Here is a 13,453-nt window from a genome sequence, read left to right on the forward strand (position 1 = left end):
AGTTACTTAAATGAATAGGGTTTATTTTTTCAGCAGCTGCTTTGCAGGGCTTCTGAACCAATTGGTCATGAGTGTCACTGTCCTGTCTAAACTCAGGCCTCGGTGAGGTTGGTACCTACCATAGACATAGTCAATGAGTTTATATACAGCTGCTACCTACCGCTGGTTGACACACGGCGTGGAGAACTCTGCAAGCAGACGGAAGTTAGCAAAATAAGGCAACATTCCGTGTCCCTGGAAGAACAGGGTAAAAAGAGGAAAATGGAGAGAAACAATGAAACATGAAAGAAAGGGACTCAAAATGCTTTCATTTGATCAAACATCACATCAGTATAGTTAAAGGGAGGCCTTCACACCATGTGTGTACAGAAAGATGGATCCAACATCATTAACAAAAGAACACATGATAATGGGGGAGAAACGAGTTAAGATCTCACTTTTACCATACTGAACTTTTCAATTCATTAAGGAGCCATTTTGGAGGGGTTTGGATCTAAAATGTAATCATTTAAATCACTTTCTGATTATAGGTCTGCTCCATGGCTATTTTTCAGAAGACTCAGCTAACGTCTTCAGGCTTTTCAAGGGTCCACATTAACGTAGTCTGTGTTCTTATTTCATCTTCAGTAGAACCCAATATACGGAGTGCTCATCATATCACTGAAGGTATATTTACGATGACAGCCTCGATGACAGCAATGAGGTTCCAGGACAAAAAAAAACACGACGTTAGTGACTCAGTAAAATGACGGCGTCGGTGAAACAGCTAAATTACAGTCCCTTCACACACAACATAAATGGGTTGGCAACATTTCTAATAGCATAGTGTTAAGTAAAGCTCAACATAGTGTGTACGCACAGCCAGGGTTTGATGTGTAGACATTCAGTTACTAGCCAAATGAGCAATGATTAGCCATGCACATAAGAGCGATGCCTATAATCACAAGTTGTTATAGGAAGGTATCGACCCTATATTATCACCCTCGGACACGAGTGCTGGTATGATCTAAGGGCTGGTATCAGCTCACTCTCTTCCGGGTGGTATACAAATCTGCTCATAAAAACAAGTCTCATTTCCATATCCTATTGGTATTTCAGGCTTAACACAGGGCAAGATTATCCAAGGAGCACACACCAAAAGTGGAAACTTACCTTATAAGACCAAAACAAAAGTTCATACGTGGCATATACTTACTCTCAAGATATCGACATGGTTCAAGTTATACCAGAGAGGATATGAACTTTCCCAGCATCTCCATGCTAGGACCTCTAGGTACTGGTAAATCCATACCGTTACTGGACAGATAGGTCATATCTGCTCAGTGTAGCACAAAGGCAATAACAGCAGACAAGACAGGGAGGATTCAGTCTCGAGGAGTCAGGCCTGATCTTAAGCGTTTACATTTTACACAACCTAATTTGAATTGGGTAGTTTTTGCATGAATGTTTTGCTGGTAATTGTGAGACTATATTATTTTAAGAGACCGTATTAGCAAAGGATAGAGAGACAGACCATAGAGAAAGTTACAGGTCGCAACGTATCTGGCCCATTACGGCGTATGTGAGAGTATGGGCAGCGCCATTGAGGCCATCTCAATTTTGAAGTAGTCAATTTACCTCTTCTACCACTTCTATGAGTTGGTAAACAAATGGAAAGGGTTGAATACTGCCACCTGGAGTGGGTTGTTTGATCAGGTATAAAACCAAGGTTGGCTGCCACCTGTAATTATGGAATTTTTGCTCACAAGTATAATTCATTGGCTGATCCCCTAACCCATAGGAAGTGCCACCCAGTTGACTACTTCAAAATGTTGAATGTCCTTAAAGGCGCTGCCCATTCTTAAACTGGCTTTTGGGCACTAGAGTCCTCTTATCTATCTCTATGAGACAGACAGATTAGAGAGAAAGGTGCAACTATAGTTAGAAGCATAAAGAAGCAACAACATTGAAAACATGCGCTTTAGAAATCAAACAGCAATCAAATATTAGCCTATGAATTAGTTTGCTTGTTCTGGGTATAATAGCCTTATTGTTTTTACAATGATCTAATATAATCTACATCTACATAAAACAGCCGGATCAATTAATAATAGTCACCAAATTAACAAGATACTGACATAACAGCTTTGATAGAAAGCCAGACCAAAAAAGTAAAATCCATCAACTAGTATAACAAGTTATAAAGGGCTTTTAAGTTGAACAAATTGTAGAAAATGTGTATAGTATGTCCCAAAGTTACTTGGTTTTTGTATTTTGCTAAGTAATAACAAGCATGACTGATCTAAGCAGTTGTGAGTGTCCAGTGACAGTATGGCCTACACCAGTCTGGCCTTTAAAAAAAAAAAGTACACTTTCACATTTTCTCTCAAATGTACATTAAAATGCATTGTACCTCAGAGTAGCTTTGCAATGCATACACTGTACATTTTTGTCCTTCAAGTTGGATATGAATACAATTTGCATACAACGCTAAGGTATAAACTCAGCTAAGCTTATTGTAGAAAGATTTAAGGTTATGGGTTGGTTTGAAACAAGGCCACTCTTAAAACAGAGACACGTGAGGCTTGAAGTTAAGTAGGCAAGCCCTCACAGAGCTAAAGCATTACAGTGAGGACACATTCATAGACGAGACACATTTAAGCATCATTCATGGCAAAGTGTTATTATTATCATCAACATGTTCAGTTATTCTCAAGGGTCCTCTGCCATAACAGTCTAGGAAGAAGCAGCTTAGGAAATAGTGGGGCAGAGGACAAGAGTTTGAGAGAAAGGAGGCAGAGCTCATCTCTGCCACAAGACAGTAAGAGGCAGTAACATTGTTTTGGCATGCACATACAGTAGTTGGAGACCCCTCCACCAACATTGGGAATGCCCGGACAAATGGAGGCATGCACAGCTCAGCTCAGTCCAGCTCCATAAAAGGCTGAGGGATCAGTGAAATAAATGCAGGACTTAAGGGCAAGGTGAGGAAGAAGGGAGTCGGCCATTACCATCATTAAGCATTCCATGCAAAAAATACCAACATTGTTATGAGCTACAGAACCTGGTGATCTGGATGGCTACAGACCAAGGGTGAACAGCAGTGTCCTGGATGGCTGGGTATACAACCTGCTTCACCATTATAACCAGTGGTTATAACCAGGTCCATTGCCACTGTCCAGACAAACAAGCATGTTCCTTGACTAGACAGTGCCGATTAAGCATGGTAATACCCGACAATCAACAAACATATCAGTCATTCTTTCAATCCAAACTAACCCCAATGATCATCCTAACCAAAATGTATGCACACTTCTTGGATCATAACCTCAACCCTTTTCACAGTCAATCACAATCCCTAACGTGAGACAAAACATTACCAACGAAAGCAATTCCCAATAACTTCCAACACATAGGCTATCACATTTCACGAGATCACAAGAGTCCAGCTCCTGGGTGAATGATATACTATCAAGCCAACAGTATGGCCCTATACTATTCTAATGATTCCCATACACATATATTCAACAGCTGAGGATTAGCTAATGAGATGCATTAGAAGAACGTGAAAATAGTGCCGGCAGGCTGGCGCCACATGTTCTCACTAGCAGAGTCCTAGCAGAGCTAATAGGAACAGAACTATGTTCACGTGTTAGCGCTCTCCTTACACCCAATCTCCTGGCCCTGTCATCGCAATCACCCAGCATGACATGGCACAGCTGTTCACCTTTAGTCGTCTCTTTCCCATCTTGCCTGCATGTTCTGCTATTGGACAATAGGGAACTCACCAGTACATAGTAGTAAGCATATAAAGCTGCCAGGTGGTGCACTACAAAAAACTTGTCGCCTATCGCCTTCCAATAGTAAAATATTAGCAGCAGATCTGGGAACAGACGAAAAGAACAACACAATATTAAACAGAAGATATTACATCAAGGTGAACAAAAGTGTTAAGAAATGCAACAACAAAATTTCTGGTACAGACAAAAAGGGCAAAACAAAACTGATTTTGCCAATGTCGCCGAAGAGTGGCTAGGGATTGCCAAGATGTCCTGTAGTGAACGAGGACCTTTGCAAGTGGGTATGAGACTAAAGTGTCTTTGTTCTCACCAGATATGAGGTAGCCTGTTGTCACGCCAACATTTATCTTCACAAGTGTCGGATCTCCCCTGTTGGCAGAAACAGACAGGACAAGACACAAAATGGGTAAATAGTATGTACAACACACTGGTTCCATCATGCACTTCAACAAAGCGACAGAGTCCTCACCAGACGGGGTCTTCATTGATGGCGTCATCAAAGAGCAGGATGTAGAGACAGAAGAGTCCCACCACAAGGGCATGAAGCGTGGACACTGTCCTAAAAGAACACACACACACCCCTGGTCAAATCTGTGATAAAACACTTTAATAAGTGATGCAGATTAGGCGTTCCTGTGCACAGTGCAGGTGGAATTAATTGATTGGTTGCACGGCCACCGGCAGACAGATTCAGCCCAATTAGAACAGGAGATTAAACACCGTTCAGGGGTCACTCAGACAGGCAGGCTATCAGGCAGTCAGACAGGCAAGCGGGCAGTCAGACCGGTAGAAAGCCAGTCAGTCAGTCGAGAAAGTTAGACAGGTTGTCAAGTAAATCAGGCGCCCAAGCGGACTCAGTTAGGCTGTATCTACTGTAAGCCAGGTCTGTGTCCCTCCTGTAACGACCCACATCAACATCTCCCTGCCAGTCTGCCAGAGAAAGACGAGACCACTACAGAACCTTCACAGACAGGGTCGTCTGAGGGTAATCAGTAATCTTCAAGACAGCTGTGGCTTTGCAGTATACAGTACACTCTGCTATGGACAGTTGTAATAAGAATAATAATAATAATAATAATAATAACTGACACCATAAGGATTTTATATCATAACTGTGCATGGTACACAGTGTACCATGCGGTGTGATAAGAGTGTATTTTTGTCCGATATTTTTATTAGTAAATCTGGCGGCACATTAAGTCATGAACTGTGTAAAACAACTGGACGACAAATTAACAACTTCGCAGACTGTCAACACTTTACTGTAAATATTCTGACCCACAATTTTGTGGGATACGTTCGAAAACATTAACCAAGTGTGCCCATTATGGAAATATGGACAATGACTCTATTCTACATCCACTAAAATGTATGCATTAATGTGCTGACACAAAGTATATTATCAGTGTGTGTTGCAGCCAGTAGCCAGTGTTCTATACCTTGAGTTCCACTCCACCTTCTGCTTGTCTGCAAGGCATAAGAAGCCAGGGCTGACACGGGTGGAGACCCAGGGACTGACCCGGTGGAAGAGCCACTGGAAGGAGAGGAAACTGGTGACCGAGATGACAAGGATGAGCTGGCTGAACAGGTCCATGGCCGCCTAAGCCCACTGGAGAGAGTGGGAGGAGAGAGAGGAAGGGAGAAAGAGGGTGAAAGGTGAACGGTCAGTTGGATAGATTCAACAAAACACATCTAGGTTGCATTGAGAAAACATATAGGCAAAACAAACAACTGTGGATACAACTAGGTAGACAGGCAGTATACTAAGTTTTAGGTTACAGGCAGTAAGGAACACAAACATTTTCGGCCCAACCTCAAGCGTATCACTTATAAATCCAAATCAACAGAGTTGATCTTCACTCACCTACTATTTATCCTAGAAAAGTTCTTTTCTTCAGCCTGTGTTTATCCATTTGAATTACACCAGACCTATCACTTCTTGCAAGTCCATGGCATGACTGTGGTGTGACTGTCTCAGTGTGATGGTGTTAAATGTGTATCAGTCAGTTCAATCCAAAGTCAGTCAATGTTTAACAGAACTCACCTTTGGCTTGGCTAAACTAAGGGAGTGGAGAAGACGGGTGCTGTAGGCTAATGAACCAAAATACTGGCCCAAAGAGACATACTGACACCAACAGAGGAAGTGCTGTGGAGAATTTGCGGTTTGTGGCTATACTGACATACGTTATGGCCAGTGTACAGGCAAAGCATAAACTAAATCATTTACCTAGAAGGAAATTGTTCCAGAGATGCTGTAGTAGATCAATATGGGTAGTAAGTAAATATGGACTGACAGTAGACCATAACACAGAGTAGGTTAAATATTAAAAGTGAAGGCATTTATTTAACTAGGCAAGTCAGCTAATGACAAATCCTTATTTACAATGATAACCCACTTTTCCTAGGCTAACTGCCTTGTTCAAGAGCAGAACAACAGATCTTTACATTGTCAGTTCGGGGATTCGATCTAGCAAACTTTCGGTTACTGGTCCAACGTTCTAACCACTAGGCTACCTGCCACCCCATACCTCATTCAAAGGCATGCATACACTGTGTATACCAAACATTAGGAACACCATCCTAATAGAGTTGCACCCCCTTTTACACTCAAAACAGCCTCAATTCGCCTGGGCATGGACTATACAAACTGTCGAAAGAGCTCCACAGGGATGCTGACCCATGTTGACTCCAATGCTTCCCACAGTTGTGTAAAGTTGGCTAGATGTCCTTTGGGCGGTGGACCACTCGATACACACGGGAAAAAGTGTGAAAAAACAGTGTTGCATTTCTTGACACACTCAAACCAGTGCGCCTGCACCTACTACCATACCTCGTTCAAAGGCACTTAAATATTTTGTCTTGCTCATTCACCCTCTAATATGGCACACATACACAATCCATGTCTCAATTGTCTCAAGTAGAGGTCGATCGATTAATCGGAATGGCCGATTAATTAGGGCCGATTTCAAGTTTTCATAACAATCGGAAATTGGTATTTTTGGGAGCTGATTCTGCCTATTTTCTTAATACCTTTATTTAACTAGGCAAGTCAGTTAAGAACACATTCTTATTTTTAATGACAGCCTAACGGTGGGTTAACTGCCTTGTTCAGGGGCAGAACGACAGATTTTCACTTTGTCAGTTCGGGGGATCCAATCTTGCAAATTTTACGGTTAACGAGTCCAACGCTCTAACCACCTGCTCATTACACTCCACGAGGAGCCTGCCTGTTACGCGAATGCAGTAGAAGCCAAGGTAAGTTGCTAGCTAGCATTAAACTTATCTTATAAAAAATAATCAATCAATCATAATCACTAGTTATAACTACACATGATTGATGATATTACTTGTTTATCTAGCGTGTCCTGCGTTGCATATAATCAATGCAACGCTGGGGGATGATTTAACAAAAGCGCATTTGCGAAAAAAGCACAATCGTTGGACGACTATACCTAACCATAAACACCAATGCCTTTCTTAAAATCAATACACAGAAGTATATATTTTTAAACCTGCATATTTAGCTAAATGAAATCCAGGTTACCAGGCAATATTAACCAGGTGAAATTGTGTCACTTCTCTTGAGTCAGGGTATATGCAACAGTTGGGCAGCCTGGCTCATTGCGAACTAATTTGCCAGAATTTTACGTAATTATGACATAACATTGAAGGGTGTGCAATGTAACAAGAATATTTAGACTTAGAGATGCCACCCGTTACGTAAAAAACAGAAACTCCGTATTTCACTGAAATAATAAACGTTTTGTTTTCGAAATGATAGCTTCCGGATTCGACCATATTAATGACCAAAGGCTCGTACTTCTGTGTGTTATGTTATAATTAAGTCTATGATTTGATAGAGCAGTCTGACTGAGCGATGGTAGGCAGCAGCAGGCTCGTAAGCATTCATTCAAACAGCACTTTTGTGCGTTTTGCCAGCAGCTCTTTGCAAGCACAGCGCTGTTTACAACGTCAAGCCCATCAGCATAATGGCTGGAGTAACAGATGTGAAATGGCTAGCTAGTTAGCGGGGTGTGAGCTAATAGCGTTTCAAATGTCACTCGCTCTGAGACTTGGAGTAGTTATTCCCCTTGCTCTGCAAGGGCCGCGGCTATTGTGGAGCGATGGGTAACGCTTCTTCGAGTGTGGCTGTTGTCGATGTGTTCCTGGTTCGAGCCCAGGTAGGGGCAAGGAGAGGGATGGAAGCTGTACTGTTACACTGGCAATACTAAAGTGCCTGTAAGAATATCCAATAGTCAAAGGTATATGAAATACAAATGGTATAGAGAGAAATAGTCCTATAAATACTATATTAACTACAACCTAAAACCTCTAACCTTGGAATATTGAAGTCTCATGTTAAAAGGAACCACCAACTTTCATATGTTTTCATGATCTGAGCAAGGAAATCAAACTTTAGCTTTTTTACATGGCACATATTGCACTTTTACAACAATTTGTTTTTGCATTATTTAAACCAAATTGAACATGTTTCGTTATTTATTCGAGGCTAAATTGATTTTTATTGATGTATTAAGTTAAAATAAGTTTTCATTCAGTATTGTTGTAATTGTCATTATTACAAATAAAAAAAATATTTTTTTAAAATCGTCCGATTAAATCGGTAGTGTCTTTTTTTGCTCCTCCAATAATCGGTATCGACCTCTAGTCTCAAGGCTTAAAAATCCTTCATTAACCGGTCTCCCTTTATCTACACTGATTGAGGTGGATATTACAGTGACATCAATAAGGGATCATTGCTTTCACCTGGATTCACCTGGTCAGTCGGTCATGGAAAGAGCAGGTGTTCTTAATGTTTTGAATACTTAGTGTAGATATGGTGCGTGGAACTGGGTCAAAATATTTCATAAATCTGACCATATAGGCCTATGCATCAAACAAACATAAATTGTGCGTGTTTCTATTGACCTCTATTGTCAGGATTCTAGAAAGCAAACTTTAGCACACAACAGTGATGTCTGGAGTTGTACAGTTGTCCCCATACAGTAGAGAGATGGACTCATTCTGCGGTAGAATCTTCCTTTCTGACCCGTGCAGAGTAGAGAAAGCACTGATCCATACAGATAAGCCTTTGGCTCAAACATCACCAGCCAACCAAGCACCAGCTCAGACCAGCAGAAGCCATTACATACACACACACAGTGCGCTGTGGAGATTGTCATGCTGCCTGGGTGCTGCTGCGATTGGACACCCTTGAACGTCCTGATGTTCTGGCTCTTATTTCATTCTGTACCATATTGTCACATTATGAATATCAATGCATACAGACAATACCGTTCATGCAGTAAAATGCAACTACTAAAATTAGGCCTACATGTTCTACTCAGGAACACAGCATGTTAGTTTTGATCTCCAGATGATTCTACTGTATACACATGACAGTTACAGTTGAAGTCGGAAGTTTACATACACCTTAGCCAAATACATTTAAACTCGGTTTCACAATTCCTGACATTTAATCCTAGTAACAATTCCCTGTCTTAGGTCAGTTAGGGTCACCACTTTATTTTAAGAATGTGAAATGTCAGAATAATAGTAGAGAGAATTATTTATTTCAGCTTTTATTTCTTTCATGTGGGTCAGAAGTTTACATACTAAATACTAATTGAGTGTAGCATTGCCTTTAAATGGTTTAACTTGGGTCAAACGCTTCAGGTAGCCTTCCACAAGCTTCCCACAATAAGTTGGGTGAATTTTGGCCCATTCCTCCTTACAGAGCAGGTGTAACTGAGACAGGTGTGTAGGCCTCCTCGCTCACACACTCTTTTTCAGTTCTGCCCACAAATGTTCTATGGGATTGAGGTCAGGGCTTTGTGATGGCCACTCCAATACCTTGACTTTGTTGTCCTTAAGCCATTTTGCCACAACTTTGGAAATATGCTTGGGGTCATTGTCCATTTGGAAGACCCATTTGCGACCAAGCTTTAACTTCCTGACTGATGTCTTGAGATGTTGCTCCAATATAATTCCACATAATTTACCTCCCTCATGATGTAATTTATATTGTGAAGAGCACCAGTCCCTCCAGCAGCAAAGCACCCCCACAAATGATGCTGCCACCCCCGTGCTAAACGGATGGGATGGTGTTCTTCGGCTTGCAAGCCTCTCCCTTTTTCCTCCAAACATAACAATGGTCATTATGGCCAAACAATTCTATTTTTGTTTCATCAGACCAGAGGACATTTCTCAAAAAAGTACAATCTTTGCCACCATGTGCAGTTGCAAACCGTAGTCTGGCTTTTTTATGGCGGTTTTGGAGCAGTGGCTTCTTCCTTGCTGAGCGGCCTTTCAGGTTATGTCCATAAAGGACTCGTTTTACTGTGGATATAGATACTTTGTACCTGTTTCCTTCAGCATCTTCACAAGGTCATTTGCTGTTGTTCTGGGATTGATTTACACTTTTCGCACCAAAGTACGTTCATCTCTAGGAGACAGAATGCGTCTCCTTCCTGAGCATTATGACGGATGCGTGGTCCCATGGTGTTTATACTTGCGTACTATTGTTTGTACAGATGAACGTAGTACCTTCAGGCGTTTGGAAATTGCTCCCAAGGATGAACCAGACTTGTGGAGGTCTACAATTGAGGTCTTGGCTGACTTATTTTGGTTTCCCATGATGTCAAGCAAAGAGGCACTGATTTGAAGGTAGGCCTTGAAATACATATACAGGTACACCTCAAATTGACTCAAATGATGTTAATTAGCCTATCAGAAGTTTCTAACTCCATGACATCATTTTCTGGAATTTTCCAAGCTGTTTAAAGGCACAGTCAACTTAGTGTATGTATACATCTGACCAACTGGATTTGCGATACAGTGAATTATAAGTGAAATAATCTTTCTGTAAACAATTGTTGGAAAAATGTCCAAACCGACTTGCCAAAACTATAGTTTGTTAACAAGAAATGTGTGGAGTGGTTGAAAAACAAGTTTTAATGACTCCAACCTAAGTGTATGTAGACTTCCGATGTCAACTGTATGTACTTCATTATTATTATTGCCTATACCAGTCGATAGGATAATGGGATAGTACACTGTGAATCCATGACCGTAAGGGCTCAGATCCCAGCAGCAGTAGAGCAGAACGTCGGTTGGGGCTATGACCAAGGAGACAGCCCGTCTCTGCCTCAGCAGTGGTGTGTGGCAGTAAACCAGCCCGATCCTGCCACTCAGAGATACACTCATCAGCACTGCAGAAAGCAAAGCAAACACATGCACACACTCACACAGGACATCTTCTGATACCTTCTGAATACCTTCCCAGTGAGCCAGTTCAATCAGTGTGGTTAACAATCAAGAGCATTAGTAAATTATTATTTTTAAGTGAACCTTTATTTAACTAAGGAAGTCAGTTAAGAACAAATTCTTATTGACAATGACGGCCTACACCGACCAAACCCGGACGACGCTGGGCCAATTGTGCGCCACCCAATCACGGCCAGTTGTGATACAGCCTGGAATCAAACCAGGGTGTCTGTAGTGACGCCCCAAGCACTGAGATGCAGTGCCTTAGACCGCTGCGCCACTAAGGAGCCCTAGTAGTGGTGTGTGTGTGTGTATTCATATCATACAGGCTATGAACACTTGGACACTTCTTGGAATGGAAATGGTTCAATGTGGGCCTAGTACTGACAAAAACAGAGGCATGCTCCACCTGTAAAACATGGCTATCCTATTGCTACACTTAGACCTACTTGTATAACCTATGCATACACACACCACCGGAGGACTACTCTTTATACAAAACAAGGATGACGGAATTGTTAAATGTGATACTTTGGGATGGGCCTACACAAAGTCACAAATATACATAGTCAGTCAGTGCACCTAGATTTTCTCCAATTCCAGCTCCCTCAAACACAACAAAGGTCCCAGCCAACAAAGCAGTGTAATGGCTGATGTTAACAAGTGCATGTCAGCCACAGCAGGCTACTGCAGTTGGTGTGGGAGTCAAGCTCCCTCTGCACTCTTTTCCTGTCTGTCACACTTGAATAATTTGCATAAAGGGCTGATTTGATTGGCTTTAGGATAAGTCAACCACCCTCCATGTCGAACTCCAAAGATGTCTCTGAAACAGCTAGGCTAGACATATACATTATCTTCCTGAAAAACACTCCATCCTCTACTTCTCTCTCTGGCCTGGGTTCCATTTTAGAGGACTCCAGTGCTATATTATATGTTATTACCATAGTGAGGTCTAATCACTCGACCCAAAAAAATATTTAAAAATAAAAGATCCCAGAAATTTCCATACGCATAAAAAGTTTATTTCTGTCACATTTATTTATTATCTCTGTTAGTGAGCATTTCTCCTTTGCCAAGATAATCCATCCACCTAAAACACGTGGCATATCGAGAAACTGAAACTAAAAGCAGGTTAATTGGGGACAATAAAATGCAGTTGTGTCAGACAACACAATGCCACACGTCTCAAGTTGAGGGAGCGTGCAATTGGCCTGCTGACTGCAGGAATGTCTACCAGAGCGGTTGCCAGAGAATTTAATGTTAGTTTCTCTACTATAAACCATGTCGTTTTAGAGAATTTGGCAGTATGTCCAAACGGCCTCACAACCGCAGACCACGTGTAACCACGCCAGCCTAGAACCTCCACATCCAGCTTCTTCCCCTGTGGGATCATCGGAGACCAGCCATCTAGACAGCTGATGAGACTGTGGGTTTGCACAACTGAAGGATTTCTGCACAAACTGTCAGAAATGTCTCAGGGAAGATTATCTGCTTTCTCGTTGTCCTCACCAGGGTCTTGACCTGACTGTAGTTCGGCTTAGTAATCGACTTCAGTGGACAAATGCTCACCTCCGCTGGCACTAGCACGCTAGAGAAGTGTGCTCTTCAAGGATTAATCCAAATTTCAACTGTACAGGGCAGATGGAAGACAGCGTGTATAGCCTTGTGTGGGTGAGCAGTCTGCTGATGTCAATGTTGTGAACAGAGTGCCCTATGGTGGCGTTATGGTTTGTGCTGGCATAAGCTACGGACAACGAACACAAATGCATTTTAGCGAATGCAATTTGAATGCAGAGATACCGTGATGAGATCCTAAGGCTCATACATGTAATTTTGTTGTTTAAACACTTCATTGTAATACTGTAGAATTACAGTCATTCCTATGGAGAACTGCTCCTTCTGGGGAGTGCCAATATGGCCGACCGGTGGCTTCAAAGCCTCCCACTGGCTAATACATAGCATTGGCAATCTAGGGTTTACAGTGGGGCAAAAAAGTATTTAGTCAGCCACCAATTGTGCAAGTTCTCCCACTTAAAAAGATGAGGGGCCTGTAATTGTCATCATAGGTACACTTCAACTATGACAGACAAAATTAGAAGAAAAAAATCCAGAAAATCACATTGTAGAATTTTTAATGAATTTATTTGCAAATTATGGTGGAAAATAAGTATTTGGTTACCTACAAACAAGCAAGATTTCTGGCTCTCACAGACCTGTAACTTCTTCTTTAAGAGGCTCCTCTGTCCTCCACTCGTTACCTTTATTAATGGCACCTGTTTGAACTTGTTATCAGTATAAAAGACACCTGTCCACAACCTCAAACAGTCACACTCCAAACTCCACTATGGCCAAGATCAAAGAGCTGTCAAATGACACCAGAAACAAAATTGTAAACCTGCACCAGGCTG

General features: G+C 41.7%; 1 protein-coding gene across 6 annotated transcripts in view; it reads right to left on the bottom strand.

The window, feature by feature from the left end:
* Positions 1 to 13,453, bottom strand: part of tlcd4a (TLC domain containing 4a) — a 127,302-nt gene that overhangs the window by 6,791 nt on the left and 107,058 nt on the right. For 2 of the 6 annotated variants that reach the window (XM_064949193.1, XM_064949191.1), the window contains 5 exons: positions 5,219 to 5,388; positions 4,249 to 4,338; positions 4,090 to 4,148; positions 3,768 to 3,862; positions 161 to 234 (listed from right to left, as the gene is read on the bottom strand). In XM_064949193.1, the coding sequence (XP_064805265.1) occupies positions 161 to 234; positions 3,768 to 3,862; positions 4,090 to 4,148; positions 4,249 to 4,338; positions 5,219 to 5,373 (473 nt within the window). In that variant the 5' untranslated portion in view covers positions 5,374 to 5,388. Of the gene's footprint in view, positions 1 to 160; positions 3,863 to 4,089; positions 4,149 to 4,248; positions 4,339 to 5,218; positions 5,389 to 5,643; positions 5,892 to 13,453 lie in introns of those variants that run through there. The other 4 variants (XR_010452716.1, XR_010452717.1, XM_064949192.1 and 1 more) reach the window with 3 other exon arrangements.

The sequence above is a fragment of the Oncorhynchus masou genome, chromosome 30 (assembly GCF_036934945.1).
Source record: "Oncorhynchus masou masou isolate Uvic2021 chromosome 30, UVic_Omas_1.1, whole genome shotgun sequence".
Classification (NCBI taxonomy): domain Eukaryota; kingdom Metazoa; phylum Chordata; class Actinopteri; order Salmoniformes; family Salmonidae; genus Oncorhynchus; species Oncorhynchus masou.